General features: G+C 34.9%; 3 protein-coding genes across 5 annotated transcripts; all 3 read right to left on the minus strand.

Moving 5' to 3' along the window:
• Positions 1-2,377: 2,377 nt before the first annotated feature.
• LOC136803975 (5'-nucleotidase domain-containing protein 1-like) lies at positions 2,378-12,865 on the minus strand. Of its 3 annotated transcripts, none has more exons than XM_067060706.1 (11): positions 12,727-12,865; positions 7,375-7,492; positions 6,967-7,064; positions 6,619-6,690; positions 5,505-5,614; positions 4,619-4,704; positions 4,349-4,436; positions 3,997-4,171; positions 3,620-3,672; positions 2,878-3,047; positions 2,378-2,557 (listed from the first exon to the last, which is right to left on the minus strand). In XM_067060706.1, exons 2-11 carry the CDS (start codon positions 7,471-7,473, stop codon positions 2,393-2,395), a joined length of 1,116 nt encoding a protein of 371 aa, XP_066916807.1. In that variant the 5' UTR covers positions 7,474-7,492; positions 12,727-12,865; the 3' UTR covers positions 2,378-2,392. The 3 variants fall into 3 exon arrangements, with proteins under 3 accessions (XP_066916807.1, XP_066916806.1, XP_066916808.1); XM_067060705.1 differs by having other exon boundaries at positions 7,375-7,502; XM_067060707.1 differs by lacking the exon at positions 2,378-2,557 and having other exon boundaries at positions 2,909-3,024; positions 7,375-7,502.
• A 2,627-nt stretch (positions 12,866-15,492) lies between these two features.
• LOC136803927 (AFG1-like ATPase) lies at positions 15,493-22,911 on the minus strand. Its single transcript, XM_067060650.1, has 11 exons — positions 22,799-22,911; positions 22,348-22,596; positions 21,857-22,092; positions 19,899-19,998; positions 19,207-19,265; positions 18,230-18,278; positions 17,761-17,862; positions 17,321-17,421; positions 16,921-17,061; positions 16,589-16,708; positions 15,493-16,150 (listed from the first exon to the last, which is right to left on the minus strand). Exons 1-11 carry the CDS (start codon positions 22,872-22,874, stop codon positions 16,007-16,009), a joined length of 1,377 nt encoding a protein of 458 aa, XP_066916751.1. The 5' UTR covers positions 22,875-22,911; the 3' UTR covers positions 15,493-16,006.
• A 320-nt stretch (positions 22,912-23,231) lies between these two features.
• On the minus strand, positions 23,232-23,979 carry LOC136804037 (transmembrane protein 242-like). Its single transcript, XM_067060778.1, has 2 exons — positions 23,643-23,979; positions 23,232-23,368 (listed from the first exon to the last, which is right to left on the minus strand). The coding sequence occupies exons 1-2, from the start codon at positions 23,925-23,927 to the stop codon at positions 23,234-23,236; spliced, it is 420 nt and encodes a 139-aa protein (XP_066916879.1). The 5' UTR covers positions 23,928-23,979; the 3' UTR covers positions 23,232-23,233.
• Between the last annotated feature and the right edge of the window lie 207 nt (positions 23,980-24,186).

The following is a 24,186-nucleotide window of genomic DNA, read 5'->3' on the forward strand; positions in this document are numbered from 1 at the left end:
TTTGTTAGCTTCTTGTTTTCAAAAAGATTTTATTTTTAGGAAATAATGGCTTCCGATATAGAAATAAATAAACTGAAATGCAGCTGATGTGTAAAATTGAATAAGATTGGAACTTTTTTCTTGATGCGACACAAGAAAACAGTCACTTCTGGATATGTCGCTGTTTTACCAAAGCAAAACAACAAACAGTCAGTGGTGGGACATGTGCGTGGTATGATTTTCAAACTCAACACATAATTATTACAAGTTAACTGATTCTGGAATTTGGTAATGGACACTAAAATGGAGCTCGTGTGTAAATTCGAACAAGATTGGAACTTTTTCCATGATGTTACGCGTGAAAATGGTTATTTCTGGTTCTGTCTCGTTTGACGATTGGTGGCTTGATTTTTCAAACTCGACACAGAATTATTTCAAGTAAGCTGATTATGGAATTAAGTTATTGGAGACTAAAATGCAGCTCAATGTGTAAATTTGAACAAGATTGGGACTTTTTTCATGATTCTACGTATATTAAATAAAATGGTCTTTTCAAAAATGGTCTCGACTGCGGTCGAGCAATGATGATGATGATGAAATAAAATGGCCATTTCTGTTCTGGATCTGTCGCATTAAACGATTGGTGGCTTGATTTTTCAAACTCGACTCACATAATTATTTATTGTTTAAAAAGTATAAACTGATTCTGGAATTTGTTAATGGACACGAAAATGCAGCTCATGGGTAAATTTGAATATATTGAAACATTTTTCATGGTTGCAACGCACGCATGAACAGTGAAAATGATCATTTCTGGATCTGTCACATTAAACTGTTAACTCACATTAACCACATGAATTTTATTGGCCTGGATATGCAGACTGTAAACTATTTCACCGTCTAGTTTTTTAAAGATTATTTTTCTGGTTTACAGTCTGGTCCAACTAACAATAACATGCCTGCATGGATATTTCTCCCTGCATATGTGAGTGCACCTAATTGGTTAAAAAGCGCCCACTCACTATATATTTGCGGGTATTTTTTATATTATTCTATGGGCGCGCATAATTTATGGAAATTTTCCACCTAGGACATTTTTATTCCAACCCCCCGCCGCTTATTAAGTTTTGAGATTTTTTCCAACCTCCCCCCCCGCTTATTCCAAACCCCCCCCCCCCGCTATTAGGTACCCGAGAGTATTCAACCGTGAACCTGCGCCTGTAGACCCGGTTGGAATGGAGACCATTCAAGAGAAGTACCGCGGTGACTTTGAAAATATTTTTCCTGTCTTTGATCAACATGGTCATACATTTGCTGTTTTGCACGCTCGTTTTCAACACGTTACTTTTCGCTGGGCCTTCACGCCCAACGGGCTTCTTGTTTGTTTTTGATATCAAAGCCATTTACTAAAAATAAAGTCTTTTAAAAAACAAGAAAGAAAAAAGACAACAATACTATTGAGGTAGAATTTTATGTTTATGAAATTATCACTCATAAAACTTCATGAAAACTTGAGCAAAGACAAGAAGATTTGGCAAAATGTTTGAAAAAAGGTTTACAAAGCAAATTCACTACAAATTTTGTTCGATTTGAAAGTCTCTTGACCAAATATATTTAAAGAAAATGGTCTAGAAAGTCTAAAGCCTACTCTAAGTTCGTTCGCTCTCGCTTCGACCGCCATCTTGTTTTGTGCAAACGTTGTTTGTTTACGGAGCGCGAAATCAGAGAATATATCTTTCATAGCCAGTATCCAACTTTGGCGAGCTCTTTGCTTTTAAGACGCCAAAATTAAGAAGTGTGGTACTGGTTTTAAGCGCCGTTTCTACCAAAACAGACCCGGACAGACACACGTACGAACAGAACGTTGCAAATGAAAGGCCCACTCGCTTAGCGCTGGGCCAAAAATAGAATATTTGGCAACTATGGTAAGAAAATGAAACTAAGGGAATTCCCCCCAAAAAACGAACATGCTTATTTTAAAGGCGAATAAGATTCTTCATGGATTTTTAGAGACCCTTATTCTCTGTCTTTGTGCAAAATCTGGAAATTCCAGAAAAAAACTAATGAAGCAATTCCGCACAAAGACTAAGAGTCTATTTTTAGGCAGTTTTTGGCCCAAATTTGCCCAATTATTTTTTTAGAAAATTGGGCTCCGTTACATTTTGGGATCACCATTTTGCATCATTATGATAAAAATAAGAAAAAAATTAAGAGTTAATCTTGAGAAAAGCTTGTAACCGACAGGCGGACATGGGGGTTGATTTAAAGGACCTCCGAGATAGGTCCAAAAAGAAGTTCTATAAAGTTTACAAAATTATTCGACCCATTAATCGGCAAAAATATTTTGTCACGAAAAGATTTTTTGGTCAATTTACCGAGAAGGACATAATTTTCAACTTTTCTGATGGGAGGGTCAATATCTTAACGAGAAGAAAGAAAATGTGCATACACTTTGGTTGTTCTTGTGAAAGTGGACTTCTTCTGCTTCAAGTTCTTCCAGCACAGCTACTGTGTCCCATCCTTTTAAATGCTTGGGTGGAAAAACATCCGACTTCATACTGTCTCCAAAATACACAACCTGAAAATCAAGTGAAAGTTGTGCTTATGATTTTCGTTGCAAATCGATAGTCAACATTTTATGACGAAAACTTATAAAAGATTAGAAGCGAATTTAAATCAACGTTTATCTGGTAAAAGAAATAGTTGCAATTAGTTAAAATTATTCTAAAGAATTCTTTAAAGTTACTTCCAGATTACTGGAACTAAAAATTCGTTATCAAAAATTGACGAACAAAATCGCTTTGTAAAAAAATCTTTATTCATATTTTTCTAATCAACGAATTTTTCAAATTTTTTTTCTATCTATTGGCAACATTTAAAAGCATGACGTCATCTTACTTTGACTTCATCTTTTCCAGTGTACGCTTTCAATGTTTCTTCGAACTTCCAAGCGTTGCCCAACGAGTATATTGTGTGAGGTTTCAAAGTGTCTTTGACTTCTGTACTCTCGTCCCCATTTGCATCATTGTTGACGAAGCAACGATCCTTGTAAGATGGAGTAAAGAAATCTAAAAGTTATCAAAATTCATTCAAACAGTCTTCAGAAGTGATACTCCTATTAACCCTTGAGCCTAAAGCAACTTATAAAGTTAAAGTTCAAGTTTACACAGATTGGATTTCGTAAGCCTATTTGCATTGACCGATTAAATTATGACGTCATTAAAACCGAACCCAATCATTTTGTTACTTCACGGAGAGCTGGAGAGTTTGATCTAGTATTTGGAACAGAAAAAAAACGTTGTTGGACTTCCACTAGGCTACGAGAGATCTGTTTTAGAGGCCTCTCCCAGTGGAAGCTTATTGTGTTTCATATTTTTTGAGTAATTCGATTGATTCAACTGATTCAACCTAGCTGGACCAACAGTGCTCCTCAAAATAGATCATCCCTTATTTTCTTTGCTTGGAAGTTGTCTAAAGAGGTTGGATTGGTGGGAATCACTTAGGCTTTTGATTCTAATGACTGGTAAAGAGTTAAAAGTGTTAGAAAGTCATAATCCACCACAGTTAATCATAAGAAACAATTATTTTTCTAGCTATATGAGATCTCTAGTGTTAGTTTAGAGTTTAGAGAGACGCTTACTTGGCTTATTGGCATGTGTTACAATGAAATCAAAGTCGTTCGTCCAATCAGGTCTGAAAATAAAGTGAGATACTGTATATATTATTTTACAATTACTGGAAAGGGAGGGGAAAGATTTTTGCTGCAAATTTAAAAACACTCCAATCAGTAAGGTTTCAATATAAAATAATACAATTCTCCGCCAATGGAAAGCCATGTCAGATAATTTTCAACAAAGAAGATTTATAATAAATCCGAGGGGGAGATCACCATATAGTTGTTGAACTCACTGATGAACTTTGTTTACTGAGCGTACACAAAATCTTTAGTAAGTTAAAACCATAGTATTCTTTTTCCACAATTCTGACATCATGACGCGAAAGAGAATAGTAGTTTACCCTAAAGCATATTCCATAAGATGTGATGCGAAATCAGTGTAAGAATCGGTGATGAGGGCCACCACTTTACCAGCTTTCCGCAAACTACGGATCCAATCCACCACTGATTGTGGAATTTTCTTGATGTATTTTTCTTGATTTCGTTTGAAAGCTGGAAAGAAACCTCCAATGTCCTCTGAAAATAAGAAGATGACAAAACTTACTTACACCATTCATTGTTGGGAAATGGCTAAGAGATATATCAATATCAGTATTTCCATCATATTCTTTCATGGAAGGTAATTAAAGCTACATTTATGGAAATAAAAAAGTAATCCCACTACTCACTCAAAAAAAAAGTAATCCCACTCACTTCTGAATGATTTGTTATCAAAGGAAAGAGCGAGTGCTTCAATCATATGTACATACAATGGCTTGTATGTGGACAAATGTTTACCATCCTATGCAAAGAAAAAAGACAAACTGATATAACATACTATAAAGTCCCTTCTTTCTCCACCTTGTTTATCCCTGGTTCAGATTGCTGACAATCCAGAGTCATGCCTTATTCAATTTTCCTGATCTCAATTATTTCATTGAGGCACTACAGAACAAACCGAAACCACATGATTCATCAACTAACATTTCTTTTGTCAGCTTCTTCTACCATTTGTCCCATAATTGAACAAACAGGCATCAGAAAGAAGTTCTCGATAATCCAATAGCCCTCTGAAAAAGAAAAAGACAATGAATTAACAAACTATCTCCATTTCAAGACAAGTAGATCGGTACCTAAATCAATAAATGGCAAAAACAAAAGCCTTCACACCCCATAGTGTAGTCCTCTCCTCTCGCTCTCTCCCCCCCACCAGATGAAAATTTTCCTCCATCCTTCATTTCTATCTCTCCCCCTCTCCCCTCCCTGCCCCTCCCCCTCAATAAATTCTCGTCCCCCCCCCCCACCTCAAGCATAAAAAGCTGTAATTTGATGAATTTAACGCTTATTGTTTTCCCTAAGGAAATGGAAAGGATGGTTGTTTTTAAACCTTTATATTGCTGGTTGAAATAAATGAAAGAAAAATTAAGCATATGCTATACACCCAATTGAGTGATAGTAAAAGATACTGCTAAAATAATAACAAGTCCTAAAGAAAATAAACATTATCTCATATAACCAGATGTTTTTCAATTTTGAATTGATTTTGGTGAGTTCCCCCCATACCTAGAATTAAAATTTTCCATTCCCACTCACGTATTCCCCCACCCTGGCTTCAAAAAAAATTCTTTCCCCCCTATACGTCCTTTTGACCTCAAAACCCATTCCCCCCCCTGAATCCAGGGGGGAGGACACTATGCACCCTCTACAGTAATGTCAGGAGTGGTTACAAGAAACAGAATCGATTATAAAACACGTTTTGATCAAATTCTTTCAAATTTGAAATGTGGGTTTTGACTTGATAATTCGATTATAAGCTTGAAATGGACTTACAATAAAGAACGAAAGGTTTAATAAGTTAAGGAACCCATACCAGCGTTATAAACCTTCTCTTTTAAGGTTTGGAAGAGAGGCCAAACTCTATCCTCTCCATAGTATGACATTGTCTCTTCAGCGCCGCATTCTCTCATCCCATGAGTGCAGCTAGAGAAACAGTTATATAATATAAATGACCCAGAATTGTAACTGAAATCTTAAGCCATTATATTCACAATTCAAAATCTATCGGGTTTGCCGAAAAAATGGGCATTAACCTTTTGACTTGAGCTTTGTGTAGTAATACTATACTTTAAATTTTGTAGCATTGAAAAACTGAGCTATGTGAATTATCATTATCAAGTTTTATTGGTATTGTTCATCTAAAATTCATGGTTTGAATCATAATACATGTAAAAAAAACAGCGATTTGAAAGGCCATTTGAGATGACTTGGACTGTTCTTTTCTCATTTTTAGTCCTGTTGAATTAGGTTTTTACCCTAAAAAAAAAGCATTTTGCTGAAATTTAGTTACATAGTTACTTTATTGGTCATAGAACCACCGGGTCATCTTCAAAATTTGAAGACTATAGTGTAAACAAAAAGCTATGTATAGATTTCATACCCAATTTTATGGTACACTGGTTTTGTTCAACGTGCTAAAAAATGAAAAGGTTTCAACCATCTAGGTTCCTTGATTATTCTTTAGGAAGATCAAAAGATATTATATACCTTAAGGGAAGAAATTTTCGCGGAATTTAATTTTGCGAATTTGGGAGTAATTCGCGAAATTAAATTCCGCAAAACACATCAAAATGTCTAAATCACAAAATTAAATTCTGCGAAGTTCAGTTTTTTGGAGGAAGAAGACGGCGATGAAGTTTAATCATGACTTATCATAGAAACATTCATCTTTGATGTTATTATTTTGTTGTTAAAGTTTGTTAATGTGACTGAAATCGTCTTGAATGTCGATGAAAATTATGAAAATCATTTTCTCTGTAAAAAAAATTATTTTGAAATTTCTCAATCGCGAAATTGAATTCTGTGAAACTTTTGAAATCGGCTCATTCGTGAAATTAAATTCCGCAAAATTTGCCATTTTGAAACTCTAATTCGCGAAATTAAATTCTGCGAAAATTTCTTCTTGCGAAAATTTGTTCCCTTGATACCTGACAACAACGCCATTTTTATCCAGTTTGACAAAGTTCCCCTTCACAATATCAAAGATAATTCCACGCTGACTATAATGAAAACAGAAAGTTGCTCAAATTTACGAACAAAGCTTTTCTTTACAAGAATCTTTTAGTTTTAAAATACAAATAAAGCTGATACCATCTGTAAGATATTCTAGGCTGTTGGTATTCTAAACCTTCCCATACTAACAGGTTTTTGCTTTAGAATTTTTGGGATTTGAAAAAAATCTACATGGAATAGTTCTCTTCATTGATCAATTCTTCTGATGAAGACAAGCTCCCTAATGGCATTGAAATGATTGTTAAATAAAATAATTGCCTCACCTAAAGTCTTCAAATTTCTCATAGTTTTCCATATTAAATGTTTTGGGACAATAACTCTTCTCATTGACAAGAAAGTCTACAACACACTGATATTGTAGCTAAATTAACAGAGAACACATTTAGAAGGAACTAAATAAAAAAAGAACTATCATATCTGAAAAAGCTAACTAAAATTCAGAAACAACACTTGTTAAGCTAAAAGTAAAAACATTCAAACCAATGAGAAATCATATCACCAACTCAGGCTGGGCTTAAAAAATTGTTGGTTTGCCGTCACCTGACCCTAGATTTTTTGAAGGAAAAAAATCTTCTTTAAAATGGCAATAACATTTTTTGAGTTTAAATAAGCAAACTAAATAGGATGTCCAAAAAAGATCATCAAGACAAACGTAGTAAAAAAACTTTTACCCTGAAAGTATTGGGGAGTTTGTATTGAACCATTGTATGATCCATATCAAATCCAATGCAATCATAATCATTGATGCAGAAAAGATCATTTGAAGTCATCTTTTGCTTCCTAAAAATACTATGGCAAACTGTCAACAATTTAGACGCCATGTTATGTCTTAGTTTACTATTACTGCAAGGTCTAAGTATGCTGGGCAAAATTGTTTTAAAGGAATACCAAAATTGCATCTTGAGGCATAATTTTTTTTCTTCTTCTTCAGTTAGGAACATTTGGCGAGTTTCTGTACGCGGCCGCAATCAAAAAAATAATAACATCACTCATTAAAAAATGGCGTTCGTGTCTTTTTGCACTTTTTTTAGCCTAGACGATGTAGCAAACATAGTAAGTATAAGCACACTGTGCTTTTAATTAGCTGAAACTTTCTTTTGCGTCGGAAAATTTTTTTCAAACATTCAGCGATGATTTTTAATGAAGCACTCAAAGTTTACTGGAGGTAAGATATTCTTATAATTAATGCTATTCATTGAAACACGCTTTGTTGTGCACTGCAGTGGAGTGCATGACGTAACTCGCGCGGTAACTAACTCGCCTTCTGTTGGAAGATTATATCGGGCGTTTTGGCATTACCACCCTTGAAGCAGTGGGCGCCTTTCTCTTTCCGCAACTCTTTCCACCATTTAAGATGGCCTTAACAATAGTCGAACGTGCGCAACGCACTGGGCTCAACTTAAGTGCCTTCAAACTATTCATAGGTCCAATTGTAGAACCCCAGATATTCACCCAAGGAACAAGTGTGCAAAATTTCAGCCAAATCGAACAATTTTTGAAGTCTCCAGGCTGCCTCAAAGTTTTAGCCTCGTTTTGGCGATAACTCGTCCCCAGGCCCCAAAAATCAAAATTTTTAAAAAAATAAAAGAAATACGTCCTCAGATAATCACCCAAGGAACAAGTGTGCAAAATTTCAGCCAAATCGAACAATTTTTGAAGTCTCCAGGCTGCCCCAAAGTTTTGGCCTCGTTTTGGCGAAAAACTCGTCCCCAGGCCCAAAAAATCAAAATTTTCAAAAAATGAAAAAGTACCCCTAGATATTCACCCAAGGAACAAGTGTGCCAAATTTCCGTCAAATCCAAGCATTTTTGAAGTCTCCAGGCTGCCCTAAAGTTTTTGTGACAGACAGACAGACAGACAGACAGACAGACATTGTCAGATTGTAGCTCAACTGAAGTTGAGAATAGATCCAAAAGGGCGCCATAATCTTGGAAGATAATTTGTTTTGGTCTCCGGCTTTGGGAAGTAGCAATGTTTTTGGTTGTTTTTGATGGAAAATGGTAAGAAACTTAAGTTTACAAGTGTCATTTAGTTTTTGCTGGCTTATAGAATGGCAGGATCCTGGATGGTTTCCCTAACTGTTCTTCTTCTTCAAATCGTCAAATTTATATATATAATTTGTAATAGTATATACCTTGAACTAATTTTCATATGCTTTAGAGCTACGTCATTCCAGAAACTTGATTTTGTAATTTTTCAGGTTACAAAGCCTTTAAATTCAAGTTTTTAGTCTCAAAAACAGCTATAGCCATATCCATTTGAAAACACAGAATTCTGTTTTCTTAGCTATTAAAATTGCAATACACGCCAACAAGTGATCAAGAAAACTCATCGAGGGCATATTTGACCTTTCCTGGATTAAGCAGTCCATGATTTCAAATGATTTTATTTCATTTTGGAATGATGGAAAAATTTAAAATGCTGTATAATTTTAAGAAAGCCTTTTTGAAATGAAATACCGGCTAGTTCGAAACGCAGGTCACAGGTCACAGGTCAACAGGTCACAGGTCACAGGTCAACAAAGTGCAGACCGGAAAAAAGATAATAAGATCATAACATATGCATATACATAACATAACATCAATACATAACGCATTAAATTACAAAAAAGTAATACATGTTATTTAGATATTATAAAATGACAATTGAATAAAATAACAACCTAGTGACACTTACTTACAAAAATAATGACAAAATCATAAAATATGATGCCTAACAAGACAAAAGCACGAAAAATATTTATTATACAGAATGTGATGTTGATAGTGTGAATGGATATAAAACGGCACCAATCAGAAGCTTGTGAGGTCCCTAAGAGAGTGGTTTTAGAAGGGTGAAACTAATTAATCATTCAATTGTTATTTTCATGACTTAATGACAATTTTTGACAATGTTGACAGAATCACAAAATATCATGTCTTACAAGAGAAAAACACCAAAAATATTTAGCATACCGAATGTGATGATAACAATATGGCTGGATATAAAATTACACTAATCAGAAGCTCGTGAGTTCTCTGAGAAGGAAGTTTTAGAGCGATGAGTTTTATTATATGTAATATACCTGTTATACGTATAATATGGTTTTAAATTTTCTGGTCTGCGTTATACACGGCGCAAACTGCGAAAGATCGATAAAAGCACATGGTTAAATTTTGATGTTTGAAATGGTTTTATATGGATGAAATTGCTTGAGAATTATGTTTTTGATAATTCTTTGTGTTTTCCAAACATTTTCCTCTGCAATGACATTGATTAGAGTCAACCTGTCATCACTGACCTGTGACCTGTGACCTGCGACCTGTGACCTGCGTTTCGAACTAGCCGATGAAATACTTGGCATGTTTCTACCTCTTATATACTTAGTTCTTTGAAACCAAGCAAAAGTTTATTGCCAGTGAAGGAAGAATGGTTTTTAATTGAGAAATCAATTTTGGTTACGGAATGACGGAAAAATACCTCACATTACTAAAATAAGAATTATAAAATTTTTACACAACCAAATCACTTCAATTCAAACTTTTTAAAAGCTGATTTATAGTATACCATAACTTTATAATGAAACCTAAACATTTGATCAATCTTGAAAACCTTTCTATTTACTCTAAATAGGGTTCTTAAGTTGAATAATATCTTTAAAGCTGATTCCGATTTATTTCAGGGGTATTGCATTCAAGAAAAACAAAAATGTCTGTTGACCTTTTCCAAAAATCTCCTTTGATTTTCTAAAACCGTTATTATTACTTAGGTTAAAAACCATGACTTTGATAGCATAATCCTAAGTTAGTGTCAAGTTATCAAACACTTTAAATGATACAAATTTTATAGTGACACCCTGTTTCATGGCAAAAATGGGTATAGAGTTAAAATGTTTAAATCTTTAAAATGCTATATGTAACTTTTGTTTTGCTGGAGCAACCCAGAACGCGATCGAATAATTGCGATTTGATTGTCAAACGTAATCGCATCTCAATCCATCGGCCGATTCCTGGGTAATATTCGATTGTGTTTGATTGCGTTGTAAGGTTAGATTGGTTCGATTGATAGTCAATTACATTTGATTTCGTTCGATTACGATTACCGTGAGAGGTCCTAAAGCCGACAGCCCAGCTTAATTCCGACACCCCAAATAACTGTTATGAAAAAAAATTCTATGTTTACAAACATTCCCTCTCCAAGTTGAACGATAAACTATTGCTAGAACTGTCGAAACAAAACATCTAACAAGATAGCTGTAATGTCAAGATGTCAATTTAATGTAATTAAAAAGTGCGAGTTGTAAAAATAATTACCTTTTTATTCTGGATCAGTTGCTCATGTTTAAAATGATAACAGTTTTGTAATAAAAGTGACTTGTGCGGGAAAAATACGAAACAACTTGGACTGGTTTCCATCAAGAAACAAACAGACTAAATTGTAAAAATGGCGCGAAGTTGAAAAAAGGGCGGATGCGGTAGCACTAATTTGAATAACAAACATTGAATCAATGAGGCGGCAACTATCAACGCCCTCTTTACCACCGATAAGTCCGGATGTTTATTTACGGAAGGCCCGCAATCGGATAGCTCTTCATTTAAGTGTACTCTTTGACGACATATATTATCTTTACTAAATAGGAGCAAGGTGTCATAATACATAATAATTGTAATATACGTCGTCTATTTGTATTCTTATCATGTAATATATAATATAATGTAATATACGTCGTCTATATGTATCCTTACACAAAGTCCTGTCCCCGCAATCAAGCTAAATGCCAGTGTAAAGTAATAGAAACCAGGCTTGATTACGTAACGTTTCAAAATGAGCACGCTCGTACACAGACCTCTTTTATATTTTCGTGTGCTTTGGAAAATCAAAACATCTCGTTACTTTTTATGATGCTGTTACTACTGTTGTCATTTATGACGTTGTGCATATTGCAATAAAAAAATATGTTTTGTTATAAGAAGCAATTATTGTTATTTGGTTCAATTGGTTCAATGTATCAAATCTCTCAGTTTAGTTGACACTTTGGTATCTTCGTTGCGTCACAGCGAAAGGTTTGTTTTTATTTTAGTTTGTATCTTTGAAAGACCCCATCGGCTTTAAGCTGGGCTGTCGGCTTTAGGACCTCTCACGGTATGTTTGATGAATTTGATTGCGATTAAATTAAATTCGATCACTCTGTTAGAGCTTTTTAGCGTGGACGGCTGAGCACTTAAAGTATGGCCGATGAAATTTATATATGAGTTTACCGTCGGCCGCCCGCATCTCTAAAAAGCACCCGCATGAAAATTTCATTATTTCCATATTTCTTTACAACTACAACCTCTATCTTTTTTAAAATCGTCTCTACGCATGTTTACACGGGTAAACAAAGAAGATTTATTACAGAAAATGCTACCACCCTCAATCCTACAACTGCAGTGGGCGTCCCGCCCATATATCTGCCAAACCGCCGCGCCCTGACCGCCATTTTAGTTTTTTGCAAAATCTAGCGCCACTGTAGCAATCGATCTTTATTTTTATGCCGCATCTATTTTTGGGTAAGTTCACGACGGTAAACTCATATGTAAATTTCATCGGCCTATCGTACGAAAGGGAATAATCTAATACAATTGAATCAATTGAACGTAATCGTATCAATTGAACGACAATTCCTGCGTAATATTAGATTGCGATTCAATTGCGTTCGACAATCAAATTGCAATTATTCGATTGTGTTCAATTGCGTTCAATTGATTCGGAATTCAATTTGTTCGATTGACACCGTCTGGATTGTATAAGCTCTCATTTTTCAGCATTTTTTATTGTGCATTCCTTGACATTAAAGTCATTAAATGATAGTCTCTTTTTTAAGCATAATATCCCTTTAAAGTCAAGGTGGTTTCTGGTTCCCTTTAAAATAATTTTGCCCTAAACGCGACTGAGTATAAATGGTAGGAAAACTGATTTGACAGTCAGAAAAGAACTCTGGTTGAAGAGGCAATTAGGTCAGTGTATCAGAAGCCTTTGATATTCCAAAAGTTGAAAATCCTTACCGAAATTGTCTTTTTGATTTTCCACTGAAGCTAACCTGAGATCAGGTTAATTTAAACTGAAATTGTGCTGAAATAAAACGCTGAAACCACCGAAAATTCCAGGAAACCTCACATGTTCGGAGAAAACGAAAGTGAACTACTTCCTACTAACGCACAACCTGACTACCATCTTGAATTACCTTTGTCCCGCTTTTTGTATGACCCGTACATTCCGCCCCGCCCACACGGCATGTGCCGCCTTTCAAGGTTAGGTTTTTCGATACCCTCGAAGAGACTAACCGGAATTCTCAATATATTTCAACCATGATTGTGGATACGCTCTGTTTGTAAGGGTGTGTTTGCGGACATGCTGAATTTCAAGTCTGACAGTGAATATCTGACATCTGACGTATATTTATAATAGTTTTGACTCGGATCCATTTTATGATTTGTTTTGCACATTGTGACGACATCTGAGGCTCATTTTTCGGGTGGCACTGTAAGGGTCAGAACGTTCGGTCAAATGCACTGTAAGGGTACCTTTTCACTGCTCAAGGGCTGCAATGTAGGGTAATGCTTAGTCTAAATAGTCTGAATCGTAGATTTTGATAGACATATACACTTCCTATAAGAAACTCTTTTCGCTAGAGGATGTAACCAGAAGATGCTCAAAGGGTTAAAAGTGTGGCGTGCGTTAATACAAATTTCATTAGTTCATACGGGGATGGTATTTGTTATGTGTCTTCTGTTAAGCTGTCCATGATTTCACATTTGGAAAGGTTGGAATTCTGGTGCTAGGTTACCTTAAATATTTTTCAGATTTTAACTCGAGCTATTAAATAATCATCTAACCCACAGATATGTAAAGCCCGAAGGGCTAGATTTGCGGCCTTGGTCAAAAAGTGAAGCTCATCTTTGGAAGGATTTCCTACCAGAGTCACGTGACTAAAATATGCAATTTCACCGGTTTGAGAGATGTGAAATAGCGTTTGCCACCTACTTTTTTTTATCTCGCGCTCCGAAAACAATCAAAATGCTAGATCCTATCCATCGGCACGAAATTTAAAAAGTCAAATTTTGCTTCACTTTTTTTTTGCTGGAGAAAGCTTAAAGTTGCCTATCTAGCCCTTCGGGCTTTACAGATATCTGTGATCTAACCTAACATTAGCCTGGGAATCCAAGCGTTAAACTTTGTTCACACATCACAGTCTAGTTTATGATATTTTTGCTGCTTGTTTAACGCTTGGCGCAGGTAACTCGCCTGGAGGGAGATTTTTCCCTGCAATGCAGGTTCGGCCTGATTGCCCAGCTTTCGGCGTATTACTTAGCAGTACTTTCGCGCGCATTTTGATAATTTTGATGCGCGCGCATAATTTATGGAAAAAGCTGACTCTGCAGAAAAAAAGAAAACATATGAAAATGAAAACATAGATTCATTCATAGTCTCTTCTTGTGACTATGATTCATTTCGAAACAAAATGGCTGTTGGCTGGAAGTCTAAATACATGTGGCTGATGTTTTGATGTGGTTTTTAGTAGTTTTGAAAGTCTTTAGAGCTTGTGAAAGAGTTTTTATGGTAAGTTGATTATGTGTGCTTGCCTGGGTTTCCAAAGTTCAGAAAGTCTGTCAACAAGGGTTCACATACATACTGTTTATAACATTCTGTGTCAGACCAAAGTCTTTGGTCAGACTAATCTACCTGCACCAAGCTCTATAATCTTATAACTTTGTGAGGTGAGGTATTTTTTGTTTTTTTCTAAGATTATGAGCTTGGATTCCCAGGCTAACCTAACATATAAAAACCTAAGCAAATGTGAAAAAATTCCCAACATTTACAAATCTCACTTCGATCTAAAAAGTATTTCAATTTTAATACTCACCAAGTTGCCATAAGCTAATGCAGATCTGTTGAACCCCTTTTAAATTTGATAAACTTTTCTTTTACAGCCAGTATTTACTTTTAATATTGTTTCCTCTATTTCTTTTGCTACTATAAAAGTAAAGGAAAGTGGAAGTGATTTACGAGGAAACATTGTATATTTTCTTGGTCAGTGAATTTGTAACCAACTCGAAAAAGTAAGTGGATAAACTAAGAACTTATTTTGCAAAAAAAAAAGCATGCAATGAGTTGTTTAGAAGTCTTATAAATAGAAAAAGCCGTGAACAGTCTACCCCAGGTCACTCATTTTCTCAAAACCCATTTTCCATCTTAGCTAACATACAATTTTGAATAAATTATCAGTCCGATTTTGAGATGATGGTATTTGTCAATGCTTACTGGTCTGTAAAATACACACATTGTTTCTCAGGGCAAAAATACCGTAAATAAACAAAAGATGGCGTATTTTTTCGATCCAGCAAATAAATTATACGATATCTTTTTCGAGTCATAGCTGATTACGAAATTAGCATACATTCTAGAAAATAAAACTTGTATTATAAAATTGTAAAAATATGTACTATCAATTTTCATAAGTATTTATCTGAACAGTAAAAGCTTTTACATAAACAGGACATAGAAAAATTACCTATCCGTTTAAGACCTACCTTCCTTTGCCTACTAGATGGACAGATAGAAGCTTCCTTTTTGAACGTATTAAGTTCAGTAGCTTTCATTCATGAAATGCATTGGGAGAAGACCGCAAGCAATATCAATCGAAAATGTCATCTTCATGATCAGAAATTACCGTCAGAACTTCGTGATTGCAAGAAAATACTCAAAACGATCTTTTCTTAGATCTCTTATCACAGAGGAACTTTTTTTCCGACGAAAATAAACCATCTAAATTTTCCAGAAAAATCTTTATTTCAATTCGCTGTATTGTTTACTTGTGATAAGGCAAAAAAGGATTTGCGACAATATCGTCGCAACTAAAATTTTATGATATTCACAAAAATATGCTTATTCATGGAAAAATTTCTAGATTTCTTAAAGCTTGTCAAAATAAGTACCCTTAATATAAAAAGTAACGATCCTTTCCAACGATAATAGGCCTTTGCAACGACTGCCTCGTCTTGAATCCATTACCAAAGTAATTTAATGACAGATTAAAGCGTTTCTTTTTTGAATAGAGTAAAGTTCTTATGAGCTCCTTTGGTAATCAATTATCATGCATGTGTGAAGTTCGTTTTAGGGCGTTACAGCCCTGCCAAATGCTTTTGCCCCTCTGGGAATCAATTACCATAGCAATATTTTGAAAACGAGGTAAGCGTTGCTCGTGACTTGAAGTTTATGAAAAGTTCTATTACAAACCAATCCTAGTGCACAACTATTTAGATAAAAACATATACAACACCATTTTCAATTTTGATTGTTACTTTCATCTTCACTAGACTGCCAATATTGTTCACTTTGCATTTCAGTTAGCCTGGATACTGTTCGTTCGATGGCGAAAATTTCTTCTTCAGCGGTAAACAGGCTAATGTTGTGATCTTCATCTTGGGTCTGTAAAGTAAATTGAGTAATCTTGACTTTGTTATGAAAGATTTCCAACTACAGTTGAAAGCCTATTTAACTCGAACCATAACTCCTTAACTCGAACAAATTTGTGTTTCCCCTGCGGGTTCCAGTTATAAAAGGTTTTCAATTACAGTGTCCAAGTGGGAATTCAAAATCAATATTTGTTGACTTTCGACTCCCCTAAAGAGCAAAAAAGCTGGATTTCAGTCTGTACGTAATTGTTTTGTACCTTTCTTTTTTAATCCCTTCCACATAACACTTATAATACCAACACACTAGAGGTGTGGGCTCGAGTTGACTAGGGCCGTCTGATGTCAGATGTGAGTATCTGCGAGTATGCAATGCAATCCTTTTATATGGCTTTTGGCTCAAAGACCTATACGTGTTTTAGGGATGGGGCTGAAAAGCTTGAAAAAAACATACACCAATGAGACCGAGGTCGTCCATTAACATGCGTTTTGCTTCTGCATCATAATCGTTCATAGTTTCGTTGGTGATGAACAGATTGTCTAACGGTTGCGCTGCTGAAAGGATCAACCGCACCTGAAATCGAAGGTAAAGACTTTTCGTAGTAATATTTACTTACTTCACTTCGACACAAAGCACTCAGTAGTTTCAGGAAATATAAAGCCTAACACCTGATAATTGTGATAAGGATACAATTTCAAGTAATGCGCATTACGTATACTTAACTTTTTTCGAAGACATACAATTTAAAATGCGACAAGGGTAGAAAGATGATAAGTTGGACGAACCTTATTATCATAGAAGTTATCAATGAGAGTGATAAACCTCCTTAATTCGACTTTCCTTCGTGGACTCATGACCGGGACATCAGTAAGAATGATGGTGTCAAAAGTCTTGGCAAACGCGATGTAATCCGCTGCACCAAGAGCCTGTACAAAGAATGAATGGAAAAATATCATTATTACTAGTTGGCCATGATATTAAACGATTTGATTTTTAATATTTGATACCACACGATTAAAACAATAAGTCTTCCGGAAGACTAAGTAACCCTTCAAAAGACATAAATGCATTAAAATTGTTATGAGCTATTTTTAAAAATTCTAAAAGAGTGTACCATTCTGGATAGTTCGATGAATGAGTGAAATGAAAGCATTTCTGTTTCTTTAAGATATTTTCTGTTCTTACCTTTCTACAAAGTTCATCAAAGCTTGTAAAAGCAACCTTCCCGCATGCTCGTTGAAAGACATTGTTGCGTCCATACACTTCCACAGTTTTGGGTTTTACGTCTACAATAAAGCAATACATTTCCTCATATAAAAAACTGAGATCAAACACTCGCAGTTTTCAAAGTTTTAGAGGAAACATTATTGTCTTTTTTGTCTCCAGTAGCGACATGTTTTTGCAGAGCATTAAGGGCTTGTAGCAAATCAGATTCAAAGAAGACCTTTCACATGCTTTCCGCGGTAGAAACCGAAGGATCTTTGTTTGGTATTTTAATTTGAAGCGAGACTGAGAAAAAAAATATATCGAAAAACAAGACCCACAAGAAGCGAGACCTATTAAAGTCAATGACCAGCGATGTAAAGAATAGATTGACAAGGGTAACGGAAGTATTTTTTCAATACCTTGTTTTTCGTTTTCACACAACAATTTGAAAACATCCTCTAATTTGTCTTTTGTAGACGCCTCTTGTGAATTGAAGTATGTTTTCGAAATATCTGAAAATTCTGAAAAGTTGAAGAAAAATTGAGTTAAGCAGTGTTCGAAAGAAATGATTAGTTGAAAAACGAATTCGTATCATAAATTGAATTAAATTATTAGAATCACAGAGTGCTCAAAGAAAATTGACTTACAACTGCTACAACTGTTTCATGCCGGGGTTGCTAATTTTTTTCTAGAATATTTGTATAACGGAATAAGGCTGCACTGGCTGAAGATTGCATCAGCATGAAACACTCAAACAATCTTAAAAGTTAGCTCTCATAAATTGGAAGTCAAGGAAAACAAGAGAATTATTGACGAGTCAATCAAAGTTTTGCCGACTTAGTTTTCAGACTTAATATTAAGCCTTTTTAGAAAGGAAGGTCAACTCACCTAATCTTCGATAATCAACACCAGATAGAGGCACGATTTCACAATATGTCTAAAATATGAAATATCATATGAAAAAGATTGGTAGAATAAATAAGGTAGAAGCGCAATTTCATAGTATTTCTGAACAATAATAGATATAAAAAGCAAACGGAAAAAGAATAATGGTGCATGGTACTATAAATACGGTTGTTACTATCACGAGGAACAAGAAGTAACAAGAAGTAACGAGAAGTAACGAGAAGTAATAAGAAGTAACGAGAAGTAACAAGAAGTAACGAGAAGTAACGAATAGGTAACGAGAAGTAACGAGTAGGTAACGAAAAGTAATTATTTTAAGATTGATGACGTCATTTCTAGATTTTTTTTCAGGCACCTATATCTCATGACTGGCTGGTCTGTTTCCTTTAAATATTGGCATGTGACACCTTGAAAATAATTCATTGAAATTAACCTAATTAGATTTTGTCAATTTTGGTAAATGACGTCATTTGGGCCCTTTTTGGTACTGGAATCCGGACATCTATATCTCGTGATTGGCTTCTTGGTTTCCTTTCAAATTTGAGATGTGACATCTTGACAATAATGCCTTGAAATTACCCTAATTAAATTTTGTCAATTTTGGTGATGACGTCATCATTTGGGCCCTTTTTAGTACTGGAATCCGGACACCTATATCTCTTGATTGGCTTGTCCGTTTCCTTTCAAATTTGACACCTTGACAATAATGTCTTGAAATAAACCTAATTAGATTTTGTCAATTTTGGTGATGACGTCATCATTTGGGCCCTTTTTGGTACTGGAATCTGGACACGCTTATTTCGTTTTAATTCTTTGTCAAATCTGTCTTAAGATCTCACTTTCACAAAACGTATGACGGTTTGTGCGGGCCATCTCGTTACCTACTCGTTACTTCTTGTTCCTCGTTATAGTAACAACCTATAAATACTTTTATTTTGCTGAACAAAAGACGTACTTACCTCTAAGATGGGAATGAAGGGGAGAAAATTGCCTCTTTGAAGACCATTCTTGTACAAATCTGGTGAAATGAAAATCATAAGATAATACCCTCTCGGCAATTCTAAAGTATGGTGTATTTATTTTTGAGAGAGGCTTTGTGGACCATTGTTGAAAACAAATGTTAAAACAGTGCTCGGTACACTTCTAGAAGGTTTCGGGTATGAGTTTTGGCCGGATTTTATATTCTTCGAGATTTTCGGGCCATTTATCGTGTATTTTTCAAGGTTGTGTATATTCCAATGATAAGCTTTTCAATCTTTCATAAGGTGTATGAGAGACTGTTTTGGTTAGTTTCTTTAATAAAAGTTGTAAGCTAGCAACAAATTCAGGGGCAATGGCATAGACCAAGACACTAGCAAGAAAATAAAATCTAAACAAGAATAATCAAAATATGAATATCCTTATATATAGTTCAATTTGTTTAAAAACACACTACTGCCAGTTTCACGCTTAATGCGATCAGCAGTAGTGTGTTTTTAAATTTTTAAACAAATTGAAATATATATTTAAAAGCTCTACTTACGTATGGAGCACTGTAACGAAATTTTTTTTCTGACTTGCATGAAAATCTTATGATATATGATATTCCACACTGCTTTTAGCGCCACTGATAATCAGAATGAGACTAAGAAATCTGCTTTTAAATTCATACCTTGAGGGTGTCGATTCGATGTGGCGATAACAATGACCCCATTTTCGAACAAACACGTGAACAAACGCTTCAAAATCATGGCGTCTGCTACATCTGTCACCTGAAAACGTAATATGAAACATGATGTAATAAAATACATACGTTCCTTGATGAGCAGGAAATTAATGCCAAATAAAATAATCTCCGAGCAGATTCTATTAACTCCACGCTGACACGCTGTCACTCTGAAAGCCATGACACTGTAAGTAAATTTGTCCTGGTTGGCGCACCGCATCCAGATTGAGGGATCCGAAATTGACGTTGATGCATGTTTGAGTGACGTGCGACGAGCAGCGTTTGATAATATAGTATTTATTATAAAGATAGGTTTCGTTTTTTACAGGGTTTTTCAGTTTCTCATCTTCATGGTCTTTTCAGGTATTTTGCAGATCTATCGTTCGGTCTACATTTTTTGGGGTTTTTCATTATTTGTCTGGCTTGCTCTAGTATTTATTACACCACTTATTCAACCAGTATTTATTTCCAAATAGTATTTACATCAATTAAGTATTGTTAATATAATATCATTATTAATTTCGCCTTAGCGAAAGTATTACAATGGGCTCTTCCAGAAAAAATCCGTTCATGGGGGGGGGGGGGGGTGGAGGATATATTATTTTTTTCATGAATTACCCCTGGACATTTTGATTTTCAACCCCCTGGACACGGGTTATACCCCTGGACAAACATCAAATCAACCCCGTGGACACAAAAAATTACCCCTGGACATTGGAATTTACCCCCTGGACATTGCAATTTTTTGGTATTTTTTCACTACCCCTGGACAATGCTTTATAAGAATCAAATCAATAACTCTTGATAGACGGTGAATTACCTTTCGGTAATTAGTTCTTACAAAGTAAACGAGGGATGGCGCACAACATGAGAATATTTATTTTTATTATAAGCATTTACTTTATAAGGATCAAATCAATAACTCTTGATAGACGGTGAAATACCTTTCGGTAATTAGTTCTTACAAAGTAAACAAGGGATGGCGCACAATATGAGCATATTCATTTTTCTTATAAGCATTTACTTTATAAGAATCAAATCAATCGATAGACGGTGATATACCTTTCGGTAATTAGTTCTTACAAAGTAAACAAGGGATGGCGTGCAATATGAGTATATTTATTTTTTATAAGCATATACATTATACGAGTTCGTAAAAATCAAACAACAATTCTTCTTAAATTGGTCTTATTTTTTCAGCGATTTTAAGCCTCGTTGTCCTTGTAAAATTATTTCATCAAGTCTCGATGTAAAGTAGATTTCAGATTAGCTTCAATATCTACTTCTTGTTTTTCCCATGCAGTTCAAATTCTAGGCGAAATTTTCGACTTCAAGTCGTCTTGTTTGGATTTTGGATGAATATTAAAAATGAGATTTTAAGCGCGATGATTGGCATACACTAAACAATCGCACCGAAATCAGACGCCAATCATAAACAACGTAGTGTACGGAGAACGGATGATCTGTTATGAATTTATCAATGAACTTGGATTTTAAAAGAACGAAACTCAAAATAACCATAAATAGATTTGCGAAGCACTCGTTTAGAGATGGGGCCTTTGTCAGCTACATCGTTAACACTCTGCAAACTTAAATCGATGCTGCAATGTGAGTTATAGGGTTGAAAAAAGTCTTAAAAGCTATGATTTTGTAGCCTGGCTTATTGCAGGTTATTGTAGTCTTTCACAAAGCCCATACGATTTAAAATATTAGTATGGCGACATTTTAAGAGAGGTTTGAATTTGACTGTTTTTACAAAAATCAGTGGTCAGACTTTCAGTAACACGATTTTCTACAAGTTTTTTAGAAAAGTTCGTTCTATATCGAGCATACAAGCAATATTTTAACAATTTGAGCAAGATTAATAAGTTAAGCAACTAAAAGCAACACTATAATGAACTAACTTGGAATTCGTCAAAACACAAGAACCATGTCTCATCAGAGATGTCTTTAGCGATGGGAGGTATGGGATCGAGTGGTTTGGATGTTCTGCTTCTGTGATCGACAGGTGGAGCGTCTAATTTGAATTGATGGATCCTCTTGTGAACATCAATCATGAATTGGTTGAAATGTACTCTTTTCTTTGGTCTAATGTCCACATTCTTGTACAACATGTCCATTAACATGGTTTTACCACAACCTGCAATGGTAAAAATTACTACAAATTAAAGAAAAACAACAAAGTTTTATTTTAAAATTGAGCAAAAGCTTTTCGATTAAAAAATTATCTTCAGTAATTTCCGCTTGTAAAATGTTCAATAATATAGCCTTCATCCATAAGCAGTAACAAGTGAACAGGTTAAATTCAAGCAAGCCTAGATTACTTTATCAGTTTGAATAGTCATCTTGAATTTGAGCTGTAAAGCAGAAACGTACTAACTTCATATAAACTCACCGACCGATCCATACAGATAAACACCTCTTGGTGCATTACTACTCTGTGATGAAAAAGAGAACAGTTTGCCAAACAAATTGGATGCTGAAGTCTTATTGTATGTTCTCACATCTTGGTAAAGCTTTTGTAGACGATACACAACTCTTTGTTGTTCTTCGTCGACTTTTAGTAATCCATTCTCAAGCAGTGATTTGTATGTCCCTTCAGGTCCATGCTCAGATTTCTCGATTGCTATGTCTTGCTGGACTGCTGAAATAAAAGAATGTGATATGTCAAAATACATCAGCTCCTGAATAAATGAAATTCTCTATTTTGAATTGTATTCTACTACATTTGAGAAAACAATACTGTTAGTTAGTAAAGCAACTTATCGCACGTTAAAATGAATGCCTATTTGAAAATCGAAGTAGGTTTCGACAGTTGACAATCAATGTTCTAAAAAAATCAATACCTTGACTTTGAAAGGAAGAACATATTTGAAAAGATCTTTGATGGTATGACACAAGAGACCAAGCAGCTTTCCTCATTACAATCTAACCAATACTCATTATACTTTTCCTCTGAAATGAAACAAACAAAATGAAACGTTGAGAATTAATAATACCACTGTAATGAAAGTATACTGGATTTTCAAGTAAGAAAATAAAGAGAGTCAGATTCTTCTTATACTTCTTCAGAATTTACAACAAAAATATAGTACAAAAGTGTTTTATGGGGTTTAAAATGGTAATTTATGGTGACTTCAATGTTCAATAATTATTGAAATCAGTCATCCAGGTCTCCAGTGTTTGTAGAGTCTTTCAGCAGAGCTGATAACATTAGTCTCAAGTGTTTCACCAATTCCAAGCAGTTCCAAGAAGTTCTATGATGAAAAAATCTCATTATCTCATTTAAATTCTTCTCTCCATTTTCCATCATCTTCCTTCAATTCCATCTTTGTTGGCCAGTTATCAAACTTGTGAACAAATTCTCCATCCTTTGATGGCATAACCCCTTTCATCTTCAAACCAAACTCTTTGGCCTAAAATCAATTGATATTTGAAAATTATAAGAGACATAAAACAATCCAATTTCTGGACATTATAGGTTAGGTAGCTTTGAAAACATTCTATAACATTCAGTTGATAGTGACGTGACAGATACGTCGAAATAATCTGGTTGCACAACAATAGTTTCTTTCTTGCATTTTTACAGAGGGATCAGAAAGATGCTCGGACTATGAAAATAAATTTAGAATTATTCTGATTTCAATGTTGTGTGATTAAAGCACTTGGCATTGAAAAGTTCATACTAACAGATGAGACACCAAGTGCTTTTGCCACTCCAAACATCAACAAACCACATCCAGTAACACTGATAGCTGTTCCATATCCCAAAGCTCGTAAAGCCAACCGTGTTCCTTCAGCGTTCAAATTATTTACATCTTTGGGTGCTGACTTTCGTGCTCTAGCAACAGTCAAACCAAAGCCAGCAAGACCAGAGATTAAGGTGACATAGAAGAGGAATGCACCTCCTTTGACAGGACTAACATCACTGGAGCTTGGTGAAGGCGGTGTTGGTAACTGCTGATTGTCAGACATAAAAAGTATTATTCTTCTAAACAAGAAATTCAAAATCAGGTTTTATTAGAGTTGTTTACTTCATTACTTATAAGAAACTGAAAGTCAACTTTAGCAAGAAAGCAATGAGCTAGTAAAACATTCCTTTAAAAAAAACTTCCTTGGAGAATTCCATGTCTATTTCCAATTTCAATTTCATTTACATATATAAATCTATAATTTACAAAGAAAAGTTTATGTACAAAATATTCAAATATTCCAGAAATTTATGAAGTTCACT

The sequence above is a fragment of the Clytia hemisphaerica genome, unplaced genomic scaffold, assembly GCF_902728285.1.
Source record: "Clytia hemisphaerica strain Z4C2 unplaced genomic scaffold, Clytia hemisphaerica genome assembly, whole genome shotgun sequence".
Classification (NCBI taxonomy): Eukaryota; Metazoa; Cnidaria; class Hydrozoa; order Leptothecata; family Clytiidae; genus Clytia; species Clytia hemisphaerica.